Here is a 23014-nt window from a genome sequence, read left to right as displayed (position 1 = left end):
AAGATAATTGTTTGCAGATGACACATTAATTTATTGCTGTTTGCATACGACACTTTAATTTATTGTAGATAACTCAAATAACGAATTAAGTATAATAGAAAGATGATAATGTATGCTTATTGATTATAAAGATTTGTTGGATAATAATATAAAAATAGTTATAGATAACTCTATTATATAAACAGTCAATAATATAAAATATTTAGGGTCGTGTCTACGCTGACAAAGCCGGAACGTTAAAGCACCTAAAAAGCAACATCCGTCAAATTATACCGCCTGAAATGTAAGAAAAATCATCAAAAGGATCGGCTGCTGTAAAATGACCAGAGGCGGTCATTTAATTAATATTATTTTTCATAACTAATGAAATACATCAAATGTTCGATTAATAAAAAAAAGTCCCGAGATATCCCTAAAATTGTGTTTTTTTTTTTAAAAAATCGGAAACTGAAATTGGACCAACTTTTACTACGTTGTAAGTGTGAAAATTTTTTCACATTGGCAATAAACGGGCAAATAACTAATTAATATTTTAATATGTACGATTCTCGAGCAGCAACATGGTTTCCGTCAATCACGTCCACTGTCACTAATCTTATGGTTTTGTCTAACTTTGTTTCAAGATCATTGGACTCTGATGTACAGGTGAACGTCATATACACAGATTTTGAAAAGGCATTCGATAAAGTTAATCATGAAAAAGTAATCTAATTTCGGGTTTTCTGAAGGTCTTAAGCACCTATTCTCAGATTACTTGATACCAATAGATATCAATTTTTCAAGTATAAGAACGATATAAGACCTCTACTGGAGTACCTCAAGGATCCAACTTGGCTCCATTGTTGTTTCTATTGTTCATTAATGAGGCGTTTCAATCGTGTGTCAATATGTGTTTGTCTGTCGTCGGAAGATTTACGTTGAAGCGCAGAATATTCCTGCGCTTCTCAATTATTTTCCGACTCAATAAGTATATTTAATATTTTTACTTCGTTAAATAATATTAATATAAACTAACTTTAGTTTAAATAATATTTATAACGATGTTCGATGTGTTTGGTTTAAATAATATGTATAACATTTTTTATGATAAAAAATATGACAAATGTATATTATTTTGCAGATTTTTTTTGTATATCATGTTTGGTTTTGCTGATAGCATGTACTTGACGTCTTTAAAAAATTTAACACGGTTCTGTTACTCAGTACAAAATATTTTAACACAAATAGTGAAAACAGCAAAAACAAACGACCACCGGTGATTCATTTTTATAACAAAACAAAAGACGGAGTTGATCTAGGAGACAAAATGACTTGTGAATATTTTTGCGTACGGGCGACAAGGTGGCCATTCAGAAGATTTATGAAGCTCATTGCTATAATGGCTTTTAATACCTATAAGATATGGATCCATAAATAAAGTGGCGAGTGGCGAATCAAGGATCGATGCCGTCGAAAGTAAATTTAGCAAAAAACTGTAATTGTATTCGTATTATTGGACGAAGACATAAGTGTAACTTTTGTTCTGGTAATAAAATTACGCATGTATCGTGTTTTGTTTGTCATAGAGCTGTGTATCAAGTGCTTAAAGTAATAAAACTGCTAACAATTTAAAATTTCTAAAGTCTCGATTGTTCTTATTAAAGCGGCAATGGTCATTTCAAAGAGTTTCGTCTGTGTCATATCTTGCTATAAAAATAAATATTTTGGTCTAATTCGCACAAAATAAAATATATGTAATATTACAGTAACTGCTTGTCAACTCATACAATACGATTGTATGAGTAAAGCGTATTTATGTTTTGGATAAAAAGTGGATAGCGTGATGCTCACTGATCTAGATCTTCCAGATAAAAACAAAATTTAAAATAACTGAATGAATCCACGATCTTCAATTGGCAAGCTATGTGGTAAAATATAAATATTATTTAGAAATCATTATTGTGTGGTTTTGAAACCTAGTTGGCAAAAATGCATTTTGTCCGCAATGACTTATTCGTTTAACGGGAGCTAAAAAGGCAATCTTGAACATTTTTGAAGGAACAACAATTTCCGAAGTGATCTATTTTGTCAGTTGGGCGGCGCTGCTTGTGGTTATACAACTTTCAATACCGTGTAAAATAGAATCAAATGGCGCCCCCCTTTGGAGTAATTGGCACCTTCTTCGCCTCTTGTGCCGGCCATGTTTATTTCTCCATAATTGATATTCTGGCTCACTATAACCATTCATGATTTTTAAGTAAAATAATCAACTTTTATTTTAATTATTACCTTTAGAGATATTAAAAAAAAAATTTAAATCGTTAAAAAAATATGAACAAATATTTTAAAATTGGCTATTGAACCAAATAATAAATTAAAATATATTATTTCCTGCATTAAATTAATTTATATTTATATTTTTATTACAAAAATATTTTTTAAGCTGGCAGCATTATTGGTATTATACATATTTGTAATGGCAACAAAGACAGCTGTCAAGTGTCAGCTCCACGACTATCACCACGAAAGTGATCTTTTACACGATTGAACTTAGGCATTTTCCATACCAATAACATATTTACAATACAATCTCTCGCTGCGTGAATATACGATGTAAACAAATTGCAAATGTCATTGCATTTATCATACAAAAGTGCTTTATATTATTATTAATTAAATATACATAATTATCACATATAATATTGGTGAATAAACTCAAGCGTGAGATAAATTTAATTATTCAATCGAAAAAATCTGAATTAGAAGAGAAAGTATATTTACATTGCAAACATATGCAATGAATCGGTCGATCGTTGTTTGTACCAAAAGTATGTCAATATTTTTTTAAACGCATAACAGTTGTTTTGATATAAGTAACATAATGGAATCAGCCGTATTGAATAGTCAAGATAAAGATAATGATACACTTTTATACAAATCGGAATCGGAAAGTCAAACTGATATGGAAACAGATCATTATTTGAATGACATACATTATTTACACAACGATAAAGAAGTTATAAAGGACGATACGAGCACTCCTCATTCGCAGAGTGGCAACAGTACTTCGATTAACACAAGCGATTCGGTATGCACTTCATCTTCTAATTCCATTTTAGATATAAAGAATAACATTTCATCGTTGGACTGCTTGAATATGATTAAATTCGAAAGCCTAGAAAACTCTTCCATATCAAACGTTAAGGTTTATTCGGAAGAGAATATTCTAAATGATAATTTGAGCAATAATAAATCGGAAGATGTCGTCCAAAGGCGGAACTCTTTACCGGAGAATTACTATAAAGGATGCTTATCATCAGATATGTACGTCAAAGAAAAATGCGATCCTGATAGTATTTCAGTGACGGATTTTAAAATTGATGACGATGAACATAAAAACGCGTATTCTAGTAATAAACTGCAGCATAGCGACACTAAAAATTTATCAAACGTCGTTAAAAATGTGCACGGACTGTTTTCTTATGTTAAAAAAGCTTATAAACCAATGGAGAAGAATTTCAGTGGCATGATGCAAGCGACTCAGAGAAATTTGGCGATGGCTAAATATGACTACCTCAAAAATGACAAAAATACAATGAAAGCTGTAGAAAATATCAGTAAATATAGTACTTTAAAATTATCCAACGGTGATGAATCTTTAGACGATGCTCTTTTTAAAAAGTGCGACAAATTAAACAGTAGAGAAAATTTAAAAGCCAGTAAAACTTCTGATATTCAACCTGTGAACGTTTTGGACGAATTGAAGTCAATTGGCGATATATGTTTAAAAATTGACACCGGAAATGTTGACAATGATTCAGATATTTATTTAGACGTGACTCAATGTGAAGACGTTGAAAATCATGAAGATAAAATGGACTTGGATCAATCCTCTCAAACTCCCACTGAGAATAAATATAGTGGAGATGAACTGGAAAAAATTAATGGTTTAGAAAATACAATTTCGCAACTATATCAAGAGATAGATAGTTTTAAAATTGCTCTTCTCGATAAGGATACGATCAAAAAAGGCCTTGAGGCTAAATTAGCATTGGTGAGTTATTTTTTATTTTATATATTTACCGTATTACATATATTATTAATTTTATTTACAAAATCTTCTTCACTTAATAAATAAATAAATAATGTAAAAATATATTTATGACTCAAAAAAATTCTGTGCCGTTGTGCTATTTATATTTGACTGCTTTGGTCGTAAAATTCGGCAACCCCTGTGCTAGGAGATCCACGTATATGACTCAATAAAATGAAAACGGTGAACGACATTTAATGAATCCCACAGTTAGCTATTATTGTTTGTATCAAATCATATTTTTTTATATTCGTTCACTTGTATATAAAAGTTCAGTTTCTATTCTATCTGTATGTCGGCGATTATTTCGAGAACCGATTGGTTTTCTCCATTATATTGTATATTTTTCTGATAATATTTATTTACAATTTATCACCTTACATTGTATGATTTATAAACATCTCGATATAATATAGTGTACGTTTTAAATGAGCGTTTCGATGCATATCTAAATTATTTATATGATTACAAAAATTATAATTACCTGTGAAAAATACTAGACTCACTTTTTATAATTTAATAATTATATAAACTAGTGATACAGTATACATCAGTATGCAATTTTCTTAAATTGTGCTTTCCAAATACAGCTGAGTAAATAATATATACGTATTTTATTGAAATACGTACTTAATTTAGAAACAAGTTTATTCATAAGCTGTTTTGTTTATTTTTTATACTCGATTCTTCTCGTTTTATTATAATATAATGAATATTCGTTATCAATTATTTTTTTTTTTTTATAGACTACAAAGCAACTTGCTAACGTCACGGCCGAGAGAGATTCCATTGTAATGAAATACGCAATATCAGAGCGCAATGCTTTAGAAGCTATAAAAATCAAAGAAAAGGCTCTATCGACCGAGCAAGCGACTAAACATGAGATATCGATGGTCACTCAACGACTCAGAACCGCCAACGGTGAAAGAACTCGAGCTTCGGCTAGTTTAGACATGAAGGTAAGACAAATATTATGGTGTATTTGTACGATCATGATTTAAATAATATATGATTTTGGTAGTGCCATGAATTATCGTCGGCTCATAAAGAAATATCGAAACTGAAGGAAGAACTTCAAGCGTTAGACGTCAAGCTTAAATGGTCTCAATCGAAGCTAGTCAGCGAAATGGATGCTCATAAGGTTAGTACCTAAATAAAATAAGTAATATAATAATATTTATTTATATGTGTTCTTAATGTCTTTAGGAATCAAATGCACTCGTTGAAAATTTATCGCTGCAAATTAAGCACATGGAAGGAGGAAGTAACTCTTCTTTTCCAGCGACTCCTACACATCATAATACTGATTTAGGTTCGTATTTACTAACTAAACAACATGTTTTGTTCCTTCCTATATCGTATCCTTTGCAAATTATAAATAAGTTCTTTGTTAAATTATTTTAAGTAAAATTATAATTTTATAATGGTTTCGTGCAGCTGTTTACCTAAATATATTTTTGTGTATTATAATATACATTTTTATTTTGTTTAGAAAACATATTACGAGAAAAAGAAGCTAATATCATATTAGAAAAACATGAAAAGGAAAGATATGAATCTCGTTGTAAACAACTCTTAGCTGAGGTCGATCAATTGAAGAATTTATTGAATACGTCTTCTAAGGAAGTAAAAGAACTACGAGCACAGGTTTGTATTGTTAAATAAATAGATTGAGTATCATAGATGAAACAATTAAAAATCGATAGGTCGAATCTGGCACTGCCGAATCTGCTGCGTTGAGAAGAGCATGTTCCGAGTTACGCGATCAAGGTGCTAAGGATTGTGAGAGGCTAGCAGCTGCTCAAGCGCGAGCTGCTCGTTGTGACACATTAGCAGCGCATCTACAACAGTATGCGTATTTTTATTACATACATCGTTTCGGTGATTATTGTATCGTATTTTTATAGGGAACAAGATCGATTTTCAAAATTGTCGCAAGAGCTGGAAGGTATAAAAGTATTGAGAGAGGAAGCTCTAGCCGAGAACGAGTTGCGTGCGAGGCGCGAAGCTGAGCTTCTTCGACAAGCCGAGCGTTTGACAGTGGCTGGAGTTAAACTTCAAGCTACTTGCTCGGAAGCGGAAGCTAAGGCTTTGGCTTTAACCGTGGATAATAAGTCGTTGAGGGAGGCGGCTACGCGAGCTGCTGCTGAAGCGGCAGAAGCACGTGCCGAAGCCAATAGGGAAAAAGACGGACGAGCGGCAGATGCTAGAGCTTTGGCTTCGCGTGCAGCTCAGCACGCTCGAGGAGAGAGGGATGCTTTATCATCTTTGGAGGCGGCACGCGGTGACTTAAGGGTTTTATCGACCAAACATGCCAGCAGTATGAAGGTTCTTATCATACTAAAAATATTCTTTTCTGTACTAATAATGTCATTCCGATCAAGTGCTTGATTTTTATTAACAGCTAAAGTCCTGTAGTAATATCCAATTCTGTGTTTCATTATTTTGTAGGAATTAAAACGAGAATTTCAACAAACTAGAAGAAAATGTGAAAGATATGAAATGGAAAGAAAACTTCAAATGCACAATTCTATGACCGCTAACTCTGAAAAAACAGGTATTAATAATATTATAACTAGCATTCGTATCATTTTTCTTAGTTATCTGATCTTTTTGTATTTATTGGAGACTTGAAGCAAATAGGTATTTTTAAAAAAACATGTGATTCTAGAAAGCCTGAATCATAGTACAGTAGACCCCCTAAAACACGGTAAATTGTAGTGTAGTTGGGGGACTATAAAATACTCAAACATTTTTTGTGAGCAGTGTGGTGAGATATCCTCTTTTTGGCTCGCTCACACATAAAGTAACGGGTATCCAAATAGCACGTCTCCAATTTACCGTGTTATTGGGGGGTCTACTGTACTTAATTTTGATTATCATCATTTAGTGAAACGTAGAAAAAATGAATGCCATTTATGTAAAAAATTCAAGTAATACATAATATAATTCATCAGACACAAAAATTTTAGAGTCAAACGCATTTTAGTATTTGAGATAATATAAAAAATTGTTTAAGCTAAAATTAAATTGGTTTTAGTAGAGTTTCATAAAACCAAAGAGTAAATACATGCACAAGTCTTTTATTAAATGGAAAAGGTAATAAGACTTATGAAGAAAATAAAATAAAAATATCAGTGTAAATCGAAATATTAAAAAAACGACCACTAACTGGCTAAATTTTGTCCCTCCCTAGTAAAAACTGATATGACGTTTTTTATATTAACTAATTGTGTTTCTCTAGGATCTACCAGTTCCTTAAGTAGTTACGAAGGTCAGCCTCAAAGGAATCAATCGCCAGAGATACCTCATTCTCAGGACGTCCAGGTTGTTAATATCATATATTATTTTTGTACATAATTATTTTTTCAACATTATTACCTTGATTCATTTTTATAGCTGCCCAGCAAAACACCTGAAAATCAGCAGCTGATAGAGAGGATCGTTTCGCTGCAGAGGATGGCTGCGAAACGCACTGAAAAGATTGAATTCTTCGAGGAGCACAACAGACAGCTGACACAAGAGTTGCAACGAAAGACCAGATTGCTGAGGGCTCTGCTCGTTAACGCACCGTCTGGTGGATTATCTTCAGCAGCTAGTGACGCTTCCAAGGTTGTTATCTATCACTTAATGTAATATTATTAAATCTAATACTAATTATAAAAAAAATATACTTAGCCTACGAATGGAAAACTGGCGCAGGTTTATTCAATTCATTTATTTTATTGTAATTTAATATGTAGTTGGTTTTCAATGTATTTAATGCGATTCTGAATTTCAGGCTGAAATCAGTCGACATGGAGGAGTCATGGCTTCTGTTTATGGATCGCAAATAGCAGACGAAACGATGACTTTAGAATTGTCACTGGAGATTAACGCAAAGCTGCAGAGCCTTTTAGAAGATACTTTACTTAGTAACATAACCTTAAAGGTATCGAACGTTTTTAGTTAATATTAGACATGTCGCAAAAATTGTATCCTGTCACTCGCCTGAAACCGTACTTGAATTATTGAATATCACTGTTTCAATTTTAAAATGAAAAAATATTTTTATCATCATAATAAGTTTACTCATTACCTTTTCCTTATAAGATCTCAATTATAGGTTAGTCTGAACTCTTTTGTATTCAAATTCAGAAGTAAAATATCTTATAGAAGTTTTATGCGGCATTCTGCCTTATATACCAAGCAAGGGCCGCCCCGGGCGGCACATGCTTGGGGGCGGCATATTCGCGATGGGATCGTCTAGTCTGGTACTCAATTAATTATTTTAAGAAATGCTGTTTTTATGACCTTGCAAAAAAATATATGGGGGGGGGGGGGCGGCAATTTTAAGGATCGCCCCAGGTGGCACATACCCAGCTACGCCACTGCTTATATACAATTGGGAAAAGGAAGGAGATCAACATACCTGCTCTCATACATTAAATCAGATGAGGCTGATCTTTGTTTTAATTTGTATTTGTTTTGGGTTATGCAAATTCAGCAACGATGCGATTAAATCTGCTCGCAGTAGTCGATATTTTGTTTAAGATATGTATAGCGTTAATTTATTTTTTAGTAATATGCATAACTGGTGTTCTATTGTCAGCGTTTAATTAAAATATTTATTCCTAAAAAAAATATTTTAAAATGGATTCAGGCAGTTGACGAAATATTAGTCTAGTTATAAAAAATTTGATATATTTCACTAAATTTATGCATTTAATTTTAGGAAAACATGGATACGTTGGGAGACGAGATTGCCAGGTTAAAAGAAACTAGAAAGTCATAAGTCAAAAAAATTCTAATCAATCTATAAAATGCTACGAATCTATATATTTTGATTAAATTTTATTTGAATTTATTTATATTATTTAGATTGTAATATACATTCCAAATAATCTATATTTTATATTAAATATTTTATATATATTATAATATACATCAGTGGTTCCAAAAATTTATAGAATCACAAACTTATTATTCATCTTTTATTTAAAATGCCAATCTTGAGACCAGAAACGGTGTATAATATTGTATATACTTTTGCCCCATGACTTTGAGAACCGCTGATGTGTAACATTCAAACTCTTTTGAACATGTCTCATTATTGAATCTTCTCCATACCTATCTATACTGTGATAATATATTTTGTTGTTATTATTATATAGATGTATATCTAGTCCTATTGTTACGTTCACACCTTATTAATGTTACAATACCTTTTCATGTATTTTTTAATTATATATTATATATACTTACGTACATCTCGTTTATCTCATAAATTAATTTCGCCATAACGAGTTACGCTTTATATACATGTGTACTATGTACAAAAAAGACGATTTTTTATATATATACATATAAATTACAAATATATATAATAAAGATCTGTATAAATTGATTTATTTATCAATTATTATAAGCATGTTACAATTTAACGGTGGTGTAAGATTGTTTACAATAAATAAATTTCATTATGATGTGACTTAATTATTTGTGTGGAGTTTGAAATGAAACGTCGGTTAAAATGCATAAATTTTTTATTATCTTTAAAAAATAATATATATTCATAATGAGAAACAGATTATATTTTATACATAAGAACGTAGCTGTACAGTCATTTTTAACTTACATCAAATGTGGAAGGATTATTCCAAAATTAACGCACACGTACTAAGAAGCGAGTGAAAGCTTCGAAATAATATACAAGTAAAGTGAAACTGCTTTAAAATGCACCCGAAAAAGTCTGGACTTTAATGATTCAATAATTTCATGAATAATCAAAAACAGTTCCAAAACTTTTTCGTCATACAATAAATTTGATACAAATTTTTATTTTTATGTTTATACTACAATAAGAAGCGATTATATGTAACTAATCTATAGCAAACCATATCATCTTTCTAATTCGTAAGCTAGTTAAATATCTAAACCGATATTGAAAAAATGTCTTCAGATCAAATTATAAATAATTATATCATAAAAGGAACGGCGATTCGCTAAATCTGCATCACTTTTTGCGAACAATTTCACTCTTAAAATGCTAAAATAAAATATTGAGTCACTAGCCTATTTATGAGAACTATACAATAAACAATAATCCAACAATGAAATAGTTCAGTATCCATCTTTGTATTTATATAACTATAAAACATACATATGTATATATCAATGGACAGATTACAAATATTAATTAATAACGTTATTATATGTACAACTTTAGAGTCTTAATACACGCATATAAGTAGGTATGTACCTACACCATAAAAACATCATTAATTTTAAGTTTTAAAAAGGACATTTATCGTATGTTATCGATGTTAGCATTCAAAAGTACTTCGGAAAGTTTCAATATCCTCTGTCGGTTCAGGACAGTACTTTACATCTTTAGCTATTTAATATTACATAATCGTCTATTTTTTTTGTTAATGTATGTTGTTATCAAATATTTTTTTACTGTATTAGAAGATACCCAATGTTTCACAAAGATATCAAAAACATGGAGATATTCAAGACGGAGATGTATCTGTAATCAGACTTATCAATAAAATAAAAATATATTTAAGAAACTGGACGTATTTTAAAACGTGAAGTTAAAAAATTGTTATTTTTCTGCAATATTAAAAAAAATCATATAAAAGTCAAGCTAGAGTTTAAATTGCACACCAATGTATCTATAATTTTAGATAATTTGCAAAATAATGTTATATCTGTACATATTAAGACACAGATTACACATAAATTATGCAATAGTGATACATTACATCAATCAACTGTGTAATGTATCAGTGTCACAACCTAACTGGTTTTGCCGAATCTTTGTATATAAATCTTATGCAGATTATGATCAGATTTACTGAAATATTTTATGTCATATAAACGCCATTTTATAAATCAATTTACTAGCAAAACCAATTTATCTAGGTGGAGAGCTCACTGGTGCCTTTACTTTTCCATTGTTAAATTTATTAATTAAAAAAAAAAGCTTCTCTACATATTAAGCCTCATATTACACAGAAAGATTGTGACAACGATACATTACACAATACTGACTGTTTTTGCCAAAATGTTAATATAGTCTTAATGTAGCCAAAATCATTTTAACTTACATCATGGTAATTTATTTATATAGTGGATTAGATCCATGTTTCAATCTTGTCAACCGGTCCTAGCAGATCTTAACATTTTATTCTATAGTATCATATTTAGAGACACACGTTCGGCTTATTTAAAACCTTATCTCATTCCCTTTAATATTTAATTTTTTTGTTGATAATTTTACAAAGGCAATTGACTTGATTCCGTCTTGAAATGAGTAAATGAGATATATGGGGTTATTACTAAACCGACGTTAGACGTGTTTAAAATTTTTAAAACATATCGTAACACAGTTTGTAATTGAACTTTTTTGTACGTACATAAAAATTTCAGTCTATCAATGCACAAGGAAAATAAAAACAAGTCTTGTATAAAATAACCGACAAAAATCATAGAGATCACATCCTTATGCGAGTAATTTACACACTAAAACGTTTATCTCAAGCAGACATCGATGTTTAAAAATTCGAAATTTATCTTAAGTAAAATTTATTTAAGTTGCTTATCTTTAGGCAGAATACTATTATCTTCTTTAAAATATATTTCTTAGTATACGTATCGGTATAGATTTAAGATGCTTTTCCGAGCTGCTGAAATTCTCTTACCGACAGTACACCGCCGTAGCAATTCAACGCCTCATCAGAAATATTATTTGAATCATTACAACGAACATATTTATTTAAAATGGCGTCATTCATATATATATATAGTTACAAGTGTAAACTGTATTAAAAATATATATAAAATAAATATTATAATAATTTTTAATTTTTATAATTTTATTTTCAGATAAAATTGAACGAAATATAGGAATGAGTAATGTAATAATATTGTAAATAAATAATGTTTTTACATAAGATTTTTTGCAATGAATCAATTGAATATTAATAATCAAAATAATATTTCTATTGAGGTGAGTTGTTTTATTTATACAATGCGCGAGATTATATGACATTACATTTGCAAAAATATGATTAAATCAAAATATAATCGAGAAGACTGCAACTGTTTTATATTCGGACAGAACAAAGAAAAAACTATATTACACATTTGGCCATAAGACAATGTAAAAAGCATAATTTTTGTAATAGATCATTTGTTTGTTATATTGTTTTATAATCTCGCGCATGCGCGAGAGACATCTCTATGTATAAATTAAAACGCGTCTTTTTATACCACGGTGACTGTTAATCGCGCATGCGCTTTATATTCGATACATTCAAACTGCGCATGCGCAAGTTGCAGCTTAAAAAACACCTGATGAACATTTAATTAATTTAAAACAAAATCACATGTAGTAATAACAATTATATTTATACATCGATCAATGGTAATCTGTGGACATTTATAAGGTATAAAACTTGTTTTTTTTTGTTGGTAAAATTTGGATTAAGGTTAGATATAAAAGTAATGTATGTGATTTATTTTAATTTAGATGATTGTTTAAGCTCGCAGTCGTGGAAATATAAAACGTTTAATACAATAAAAATAACCCTCCATCTTTGCGTTACATAATTTATTAGATTTATGGACAACTATGAGGTATTTTATATATGCCAAAAAGGGATAAGATAAATTATAGGAGTAATAAAACGAGTAAAGGAAAAATTATCAGTTGTACAAATGTGCGTACTTTCCCTAGATTTATATATTGTCTTTTATGACGAAAAGCGAGGAAATTGTTCAACATTGTATCATTATGTGTATGAGCGTTGTCGTGCAGTAATATGACATTTATGCGTCGTAGTGTTTCATTGCTCGATAAATAAATTATGATTTATAGAGTATTAAGTACGACAATCACAAACGGAATGGCCATTTCGGGAGCTTGTGTGGACGCAATTTAACATTTTTTATATACAAACAAATGTATTAATAGCGGGCATCTGTTCATAAATGAAGCTCTGGATGTTTCTATCTGGAGCATACACTCTGTGTAGACTTGAGCAACTATGGGCGAAGCCCCGGCGTCAGGCCAACTGAGAAATGGAGCCTTGTGTGACGCGGACATGATTTTGATACTGTGCTAGACTGCTGTGAGGCTTTCGATGGATGTCAGATTTATTTGACTTACTGAAATTTTCATAATAATTGTTCTTTATTTCGTTCCTAGAAGCGTCACATATTTTTTATAGTTTTTTAGTGCATCTAGTAAAAGGTGTTGTACATGTCATCAATATCAGACGACACGTTAATCGTAAAATGACTAATATGTATTTTAAACATATTATTCCACGACAACACTCATGTAATAATTTTCCGCTTTTACAGCTTATCAAGTAGTGAAACACATGTGTGCTCTATTATGATCAACTTTACATTGATAAAGAGTCATATTTCTGCACGACAACGCTATACAGTTGTATATAGATTGTGGTGATTGATTGATTGACTCTTTTATACAACTAATAACGCTTGACTCATTTTATTATTATTTATTTAATCTATGTATAATTTTTCCCATTAAGAAGCTCATCAAAATCATAAATCTAATAAACTGTTTCTTTCATAAGAAGATACTTCTAAAAATATACCTTTACGAAAATATGTTCAATATTGGATTCAATCTTAACGGAACGAAATAAGTTTACTTAGATGTTATACCATTGTATCTTTTTGTTATAAATTAGTAAAAAAATGATTTTATCTTATAAAAGAAAAGAGGATTTATAATGACGTTATTTTTAAATATACATTTAAAGTACCCTAATGTCGAAACATCAACGACAACGTCAAATTGTCGTCACGTTGAGATTTTCATCCCACCCTGTGTATACACAAATACAAATATGATACATGTAAGATTATTCGTTTATCATTATTTTATGAGAATAAAGTAATCATTGTCACTTCACAGTGTATAAAATAATAATAAGTATTGCACAGTGCAAATAACGTTATTTGATTTAATCAAACTATAAATAAAACATTAGTCACGAATGGAAGTTTCATGATATGATCTAATAAAAATTAAATTAATTTATTGCCATACATTTTTTCAAACGATATGATTTCAATGTATATTATTTCTCCTACTTATGAGATAAATTTTAATAAAATTCATTTCCATGTTTACATAAGTATGTTTAGTTCTGTATTACAACAATTCTTTTCGTCTCACTCTTCAAAACTCACTAAAACATGTCGATGAACGTTTATGTACCACAAACGAACATTTTTTTTCATTACGACACATTATAGCATGTTTTAGGTCTTAGATTATTAATTATTCTAACTAATAATAATATTTGGTGTTGACCTAGTCAAAATTTTACAATAATAATCATATAGCAATTTTCAATAAAACAATTTATACCTATATAACAAATTTCATCAAATCACTCGAATGTTATATAACCTAACTTTTATTATATGAGAGTAGAACACAGTTAAATTAACAGGGATTTAAAAATATTAAATATGTCATATGCACAAACTGAACTTGTCGAGAATGTCGGAATAAAAATGTATGGGTTTATCGAAGTTAAAATAACGCAACGCCCCTCAAATTGGGGCTTTAACTCCCTATCACAGTGGCGCGTCGAACATCTGTAGTGATCTAGTTATAACGTCGTCTTTTAAGCACGATTCCATGAACTCTTCGATTGTGATAACACCGTCTTGGTTCAGGTCTAACTTTCTAAACACTCTGTCCACCTGAAAAAGTAAAGAAAATATTATTATTTTTATGTTTTCTATATCATCTCACATTTTACTTTTAACAATAGTTAGGACTTTATCTATACAAATAATTTATAAAAAAAACTTTCAGTGCCAAATGTAATGTTCTTCGGACACACTTCCCACACACTACTTAAAAAAATACGGTAAATAAATAATGCTAGAAACACGACTCTAAGTGACAGAAATCTCTAGTGACGTGTGAAATGAAGATTGAATACTTTTGAGGCACAAATTAACAAGATAAATAGATTTATTCTATAAAATAATCAGTCGTTTTTAAAACTTAGGTATATATTATATATAAATGACCATTGGAATAATATGAAATATTTTTTATGACTTTGAGGCTAAAGAGATGTGACGCCAAAAAAGTTTATTCCATTAAATACAATTTACCACCGTAGATATAAGTTTAGAGTTGTATTCCATAGACTGAGTGCTAGTGGAGAAACTGGGATTGTCGTCATGATGTATTCTGGACGATCCGCTGATTTGTCTATCTAAGCTCGAATGCTGTTTGATTATATCTCTGATCGTTTCGCTGCGAATCGTTTGATCTTCTCTGATCCTCTCGCCTCGAATCAAATTGTCATATCTTTTATATTCTTAATTCGAGATATCTCTGGTGAATCCTAGATGCGGATGTTGGTGGGTCAATTGCATCGCTCAATTATTCAACTAACAAAATATGCTCGCATTTTAAAATGAAACTCTTAAAGATCGTAATTTCAAGGAGTAGATGATAATAGCGGTTTTTACGCAGGATAAACGCATTGTCTATCGCGATTTTTATGTACAAAAAGGTAGTTTTTATGGTGCTTATGAGTAGTTAATGGATGTGTTAGAAATTCACAATTATTACGCATTTGTAGTTCTTCGCTCTACGCTCTTCCTTATAATATTTGAAATGGTCGCTTGAATGACTATAGCATATAAAAATAACTTGAATTATTTATAGCATATAAAAATAAATAAATTACCTGATCTCTAGCTACCCTTTCATCTTCCGCTAAATGGTGTGCTCTCCGTCCCATCAGCTCGTGGACAGCAGCTACAATATCTGCCAACTCAGCACGAGATATACAACCATCTCCATTGCTATCGTATAACCGGAACGTCCATCGTAAACGTTCGTAAACGGAACCTCTCAACAACGTAGATAAAGTCACCAATAAATCCTAAAACGAAACATTGTATTAATATCACGTACATGACACGATCTATGCAACATTTAGAACATATAAAACAACCGACTAAACTATAAATTACAAATGATATATAAAAGCAATCTACGATTCTATGAATCTCTAGGTTATGATAGTAATTATTAGTAATAAAATTTTACCCGAAAGCTGATGGCTCCGTTACAATTCACATCAAACGCTTTGAACACGTAGTGTGCATAGAAGCTCGAATCTAAATCAAAATTATCAAAAATTTATATAAAAAATTATCTACATGTAATAAAATATGACCATGACTTATATATTATAAAGAGGAATTTATTAAGAATTGAACTAATGATTACAAAACTTATTATTTTGTGAATGTATTTCAAAAACAAGATGAACTAAAGATTTTTTTAATTGAAGCGTGTTTTACAGACATTTATCAAGAAAATTCACTATATTTAATGTAAAATTCTTTATGAATTCCTCTTTATAAGATGATTAATGAATCGCTCTAGTATTTAAAAAGGAAAAAATGATATATTTTACATCAGTCTATAAAAAAATCAGTCTATAAGACAAAGCCTTAGACCCTAATTTAAATTCTGTAAGTAGTATGAAAATATTACACACGCAGGAGAAAAAATAAAAAAAAAAATATAAATGACGAGTAAGTTCAATATTATTCGCTTTAAAAAAAATTGTCTGCATGCTAAAATTTGACCGCCATAGTAAAATGATAAAAAACAGCATTTGATGTATTAACTCGCAAAAATATTTTCAACTCTTTTTGTAATATATTTAATATATTATTTATGTGGATATATGATCAAATTCTAAAAAAAACCATCAGTGCCAAATTCTGGGTTCGAACTTTACTCTACTAATTTTAAATCAAAATCCAAGAATTAATAATGACAGTAGAACAGCAATTAAAGATATGTTCTCTGCATCTTTAACCATTGATATGTCCCAGAAACATCTTTCTTGTCTTATGTTTCACTCAACAAACCGTATATTACGGAATATGTCGCCATATGCATCGAGACAAAGTAAAAAAATGGCTGATAAATTGAGAATTTATTATTTAAATTCACCTACTTGGACTTAAAAGCAGAAAGCCTAGACACAATACGTTGTTATTGTTGAAAGTATCATTTGTAATTGTCGGATGGTCTCACTGGAAGTTATGCTTTCGCTAAGGGATATACCGGAGGCGGAGCTAAGCAATAACGCGATTGGTTTTTAATTGGTCTTTTCTACAATTTATCAAAGGATAATAGATAATTTAATTTAGAAAATATTATTGTGCATCCGTTTATTTTTATATTTACAAAGTTTTGATGTACAACTACTACTTTTAAATCACAGTTTGAAACATGACATTAATGCGTGTCTGTTCTTATTGTAGTACTGTATAATGCAATACGGTCTTAGAAAAGATTCTGATATTCCGATGATTGCTTAGCTGAACTGACGTGAAAGTGAAAAATGACTACTTTTTCGGAATTCTAGGAGTTCGACTAAAACCTAATTTATTTCAATTTTAAAGAGAAGCGTTCTGTGTTAAGTTTGGCAGATTTTTTTATGGAAGTTAGTTAAGTACCGTATTTTTTATACTGGCAACATTCATTTGCGTTTTTTTAAAACACTTTTTGTTATTGTCTAATATATGTCATATTCAGTGGCGTAGCTATGGGGGAGCGGAGGGGGCAGGCCACCCCGGGCGGCACTTACTTAGGGGCGGCATATTCGCGATGGGATCGTCTAGTGTGGTTCTTAACCCTGAGTGCACTAAAACATATATAAATACACGAATTGCTAATTATTATTTTAAGAAATGCTGATTTTATGATCTTGCAAAACAAAATGAATGGGGGGGGGGGGGCGGCAATTTTAAGGATCGCCCTGGGCGGCACATAACCTAACTACGCCACTGGTCATATTAGACTGTCTTTTGCGTAAAGGCATGTAACATTTATGGAATATGCAGAAATATGCTACGAATTCTTTTGTATTTGGCACTGACCATTAGTCTTTTTAACAATTAATGAATTTAATGAAGGCAAAACCTTGGGTCTTAAAAATTTAAAATAAAACAATTAGTTTCATAATCTTTTAGAAAGCTCTTTCTATAACTTTTGTCGCAACAATCACGGGTGGTCCTGAAAATGGTAAGAAATAGTTCTAAGAAGATAAGGGTAAGAACCACTAGTCTTAAGAATAGAGATTGACACTAGAGATCCTTTTTTAGGATTACTTTAAAATAAAAAATATAACCTCAAATCTTGTGATTCGAGTAAAATATTAGTACATATTTATTAACTTTATAAAAAAATGTAGAATGCGCAGACAGAAGTATTAAAACTTTTTCCTAGATGTTCTAAAAATATAAATAAATTCATAGAGCAAACTATATATTTGTAAATATGCTGGCTTGTTGAGTCATACAGAAAGGATATTAAAAATTAAGAGTAGCATCTTTGGTCCAATAAAAAGTGTACGTATGACAAACCGTTTCTCGGAACGAGATAAAGGAATACTTCATGGCGATGAACATTTTTAGTGACTCATAAAAAAGGGAAGTTTTGGTTCTTAGAAATCCATTCCCTCCGCCACACTCCAGATATATTAGGGACTATCGGTATTGCAATCCCTAGCAGTTAAGCATACCAGTGAATAGATTACAGCGTAAGAGTCTCACAGTAGTTTTTTTTATAAGAACATATAAATTAATAGGTTATTTGATATAGTAATTCATTACTTTGCAAGTATCTTATTTTTTAAAGAATGTCTCTTTAGAAAATGATTAAAATTGGAACTACTTATTGACTGACATATCGCACGTTTTATGGGTTAATGGAAATGAATCTTCTCAGATATTTTATACATTTGCAAATAAATACTAGTGCTAGAAATATTATTTATTAAATAGTAAAGCAACTTATAAATATTGTTAAACATTATATAAAATAAGCAAATCAAGCCAGCCATGTGTGTCTGTTTCATGTATGATATTATAATTGAACTCTTTGTTCGTATCTGTTTGTTCGTTTAGCTTTGTCCTTCATTGTGCAACGCATATTGGAATTCAGTCTTCAAGTTAAAATGGTTTCGGTGCAAGACAAATTTTCAGACGCCAAAGCTGTAACTTTGTACATTTATGCGATCCAAACACATTTGGCGAATGCTTTTCATCCGACGTTGATTATAGTTGAGCTGTGTGCGCAAATACGTTTCAACATTGTATTATTTGACGATTTTTCACGTACTAGATAAACACGAATGGTTTAGTTTAAGGCAAAATAAATATTAAAGAACATATTCGTGTGCAAGGTTAACATTGGATCTTAAAATATTTTGCAGAATTATTTTTAGATACAGACATAAGTAAAATTGGCCAAGAGGAATGGAGCTTTATGTATGTACGAATGATTCATATTTATAGGAATTTTATCGATTATTATAGAATATAGAGCTTGCCAAATACTGATGATGAACAGCAATATTTTAGTGCTTAAGTAGCAAAATGGATATTAATCGTAGATTCGGGTATGAATTATTAAAGAAAACTTGTTCCAAGAATGTATTACTAGCAACTCACGCGCCCACGATAATAACTCGTGACATGTGAGTGGTAAATCTAATGCTTTGTAGTGATGAATAAGCATGCGCAGATCGAAATATTCATTATTATCTATGCGATATTATTTCCCAGTCATTCCCTAGTTGACTCAGAATTTTGTATTTTGTGAATTCTCATCTCAAAAATCAGCAAATTTTTGGAAAAAATTATCATAGCCATTTTTGATCAAAATTAAATTTTATACGAATATTTTTAAATGTATTACAACGGCTGCCTTTTTTATACCGCTGCATAGAAAAGGGTGGGTCCGTGCCAAACTTTTTGTGCTATTATAAATTGACATAATAATCACGCTTTTAATATAATTAATTTGAACTACAAATCTATATATATTTTATTCAAAGTATGTAATTAAATAGTTTATATTCAATTGAATAAAATCAGTTATTTGTATCCTTTTTATTTACAAGGAAGTGGCGTTTTAGCGGCCTGGAACGTCAAGATACTAAAACTGCAGCAGTGTATTTATTTTTTGAAAGCAATCAACGCAAGAGTGGAATATATTGTTAGCGGCATAAATAACGAAAGAATATGTATCATAAACCGTTCTACGATTGCAGGTTGTTAAACGGCAAGTTATATTGTTGCTGTATTTATGCAACACCTGCTCATAAGCTAATAAGTTAAACAGGATATTCAAAACTTATAAATTTCAGAATCACCCTTCATTTATCCAAATTTGTCAAAGAGCTGAGATATTATAATTATATAAACCCATTGATCTCCTCCCATTTTCCATATTGTATATAAGCCATAATAATAAATCACTTTCATTAGGAACTTCCACAAATACACAAAAACTCGAATCCAGTGAAGCCTACGCCAAAGTGACACAGACGTCACATTCACAATCTAGCAGGTATTCCCATTTTGATATTTCAATCTGGTCTAGTCAAGCAGTCACTTGAATTAAAGTACTAAGTAAAACTACGCCAGACATAATAAAATATTAGAAGCTTAAGAAATCGAATGAGAGTAAAATCATTGTTATTATTCTCTTTTCCTGATTGTATATAAATCAGAACATTTATGTAAGTAAACTACTTCTCTTATGAATTGAAATAATTAAGAGTTAGTCCCTTACTTGAATCTACTCAGACAACACATTTAAAACCTAGTTGAAAGCAGTTGTTCTTGCTTCGATCGCACAATTTGGTGTAGCCTAGTCTTGAATTTTCAAGAATTTAACTTAACCAAAAAAAAATATAATTGTTAAAAATAGTCCAATGAAGTATTTAAAATATAATAATAAATATTTCTGTTCCATTTGAGGGTGAAGTAAGTTTTAAGTTTAAGTAAGTTCCCACTTGAGTTAAGCCCTAACTTAAATACATAGACATCACATTTTTAATGTAGAGAAAAGCAGTCGTTTCCACTTCAATCATCCGATTTGGTTTAGCCTAGCAGTCACATTGACACTCCAAGAATTAAACTCGATCTTCGAGACAAATTGAAAATCTTCTGTTCACTTTATTCTAATGATTAATGTTGAATCAAGTGAACAGAAACAATGAAACAGATTTGCTATGTTACAATTAGCAATCGGAACATGGTATATATATTCATTGAAACTAATTGTGGAAACTCTCTCATCTATCTCCATCCATCAAAGTGTTCTCGTTGTGCCTTGTTTTGTTGCAATGGTCGTAAATAAGACGTGTCGTCTACGCAAATAGAGCAAAATCAGTCAGAGTCAGTCGGTCACAATTTAAGCAATGGGGTTCCTAGTGCAGTGCCAGAATGTTGACTCACAGCAAAATGCAGTTCAGTTTTTCGACGGCCAATTGACCTGCTTGTTTGAACCAAAGCAAAACAAGACACGGAATTAGATGTGACATTGATTTCTCCGTCTAAAAAGAGGAAAACGAGAACTAAAATGGGAACGACAATTGAGAATTCAAATTATGAATCATTTCTAGATTAAACTCACTAACCCAAATTATATGTTTTTTAAAGCTCAATAGCTTTGATAGACGTGTAGTTAAAATCAACATCATGCTTTACTAAAAAAATCTTTAATATGCCTATTTATTAAAAACATGAAAAATTAGTTTGTCTATTAATGGTTAAGGAGAAGTTCTAAATCGATAGATTAGCAGGTATTTCCTATAAAGAACAGATGAGAATTTGATGAAAATTATTTCATCAAATTCTCATTATATTAATAATAAATTTATTTTTCTTGGTGCAATATACTGTAACATTTAAAAAAAAACTTTCCACTGTGAGTGAAAATACTGATATCGTCGCATTTCCATTTCAGAAACACTTAGATGCCAAAGAATGAAAAGCTTTAATAAAAGCCAGGTGGGTTGTGATTAAAAAAGTTCAATGTAAGTAAAATTAATATTATATTTGAGTTACCAAGTAAAAGTAATATTATAATATATCAAAGTTTGCCTACATATCAGAGCAAGTTATATTTGTTCCGGTGAGTTTCATATGCGGCCCAGTTATTGGGCTACTTTTGCGCGCGCCGCTCCATAATTTCTTGAAAGTTTCCAAGGGCGGAAACCACTCAGACTTGATTACGTTTAGGGCTAGGGAATTAATGATGGGTTATAAAAGCTGAAACGCCGCCGGTTCTATTCGCGGCACGCCATTTTCGGATGTTTTTCAGATAAAAATAGACATGCAGCGAAAACTGAAGTATTATTTAGATTATAAGAATCCTTTAAATCGGGCAAAAGGTTATTATAATACTTTTCAAACGCATTTCATTATTCATTATTGTAAATACAGACATTAAAAAAATCATTTGTGTGCTAAGAATGTTTTAAAATTTGTTGCATTTATTATTTTCGAATTTCATCACAAACATTTGCTTAGTTTATTGTGACATATTGTATAAAATGATCAAAGTAATTTAAATAGGGAGATTTTTGTGTTGAAGCGTAAATAAATGTGGATATATTAATTCAAAAAATATTCTTATGGATGAGTATTGAAAAAATTTGGAAGGTTTGGAAACATGGATTTTAGGTACCTCACGTATTAAGAGTAGATAGCAATAAAAATGAGTAACAAATATACATTTATTTTATTATATAATAACTGGGATATGGTAAGATAAAAAAATAGATTGATTTTTGTATAAAAGTATGTTTTTAATTTCAATTTTTATTAATTTATTTAAAATTATTTAATATTCATTTTATTTTTTTAAATAAAAATAATATATATATTTTTGATATTGATGTTTTTTACGTATAACCAATTTTTTTGTTTATTTTAATTTTTTAAAGTAAAATAAATGAAAGTGGGTTTTTAATATTTTTGTGGAATATATAGCTTAAAATAACATTTAATAAAAGTAATCCTAACTTTATTAAATTTTTATTTTAGAAAGACGTAGAGGTC

At 30.4% G+C, this 23014-nt stretch overlaps 2 protein-coding genes across 3 annotated transcripts in view; one reads left to right on the top strand and one right to left on the bottom strand.

Moving 5' to 3' along the window:
* Window positions 1-2430: 2430 nt before the first annotated feature.
* Window positions 2431-8985, top strand: LOC148226995 (coiled-coil domain-containing protein 186-like). Its single transcript, XM_088202280.1, has 12 exons — window positions 2431-4033; window positions 4819-5031; window positions 5094-5213; window positions 5279-5384; window positions 5565-5719; window positions 5779-5921; window positions 5980-6400; window positions 6524-6629; window positions 7317-7399; window positions 7472-7684; window positions 7854-8003; window positions 8787-8985. Exons 1-12 carry the CDS (start codon window positions 2861-2863, stop codon window positions 8844-8846), a joined length of 2943 nt encoding a protein of 980 aa, XP_088058406.1. The 5' UTR covers window positions 2431-2860; the 3' UTR covers window positions 8847-8985.
* A 3671-nt stretch (window positions 8986-12656) lies between these two features.
* The window catches only part of LOC148226994 (A-type potassium channel modulatory protein KCNIP1), a 90782-nt gene continuing 80424 nt past the window's right edge, over window positions 12657-23014 (bottom strand). For both annotated transcript variants that reach the window (XM_088202281.1, XM_088202282.1), the window contains exons 4-6: window positions 16185-16255; window positions 15820-16017; window positions 12657-14812 (exon numbers count right to left, since the gene is read on the bottom strand). In XM_088202281.1, the coding sequence (XP_088058407.1) occupies window positions 14684-14812; window positions 15820-16017; window positions 16185-16255 (398 nt within the window). In that variant the 3' untranslated portion in view covers window positions 12657-14683. The remainder of the gene's footprint in view (window positions 14813-15819; window positions 16018-16184; window positions 16256-23014) is intronic.

Source organism: Plectrocnemia conspersa, unplaced genomic scaffold, assembly GCF_051122295.1.
Source record: "Plectrocnemia conspersa isolate PC_06_02 unplaced genomic scaffold, ASM5112229v1 ptg000013l, whole genome shotgun sequence".
Classification (NCBI taxonomy): Eukaryota; Metazoa; Arthropoda; class Insecta; order Trichoptera; family Polycentropodidae; genus Plectrocnemia; species Plectrocnemia conspersa.
Note: the sequence above shows the minus strand (reverse complement) of the source record. Positions and strands in the feature narration are given on the sequence as shown.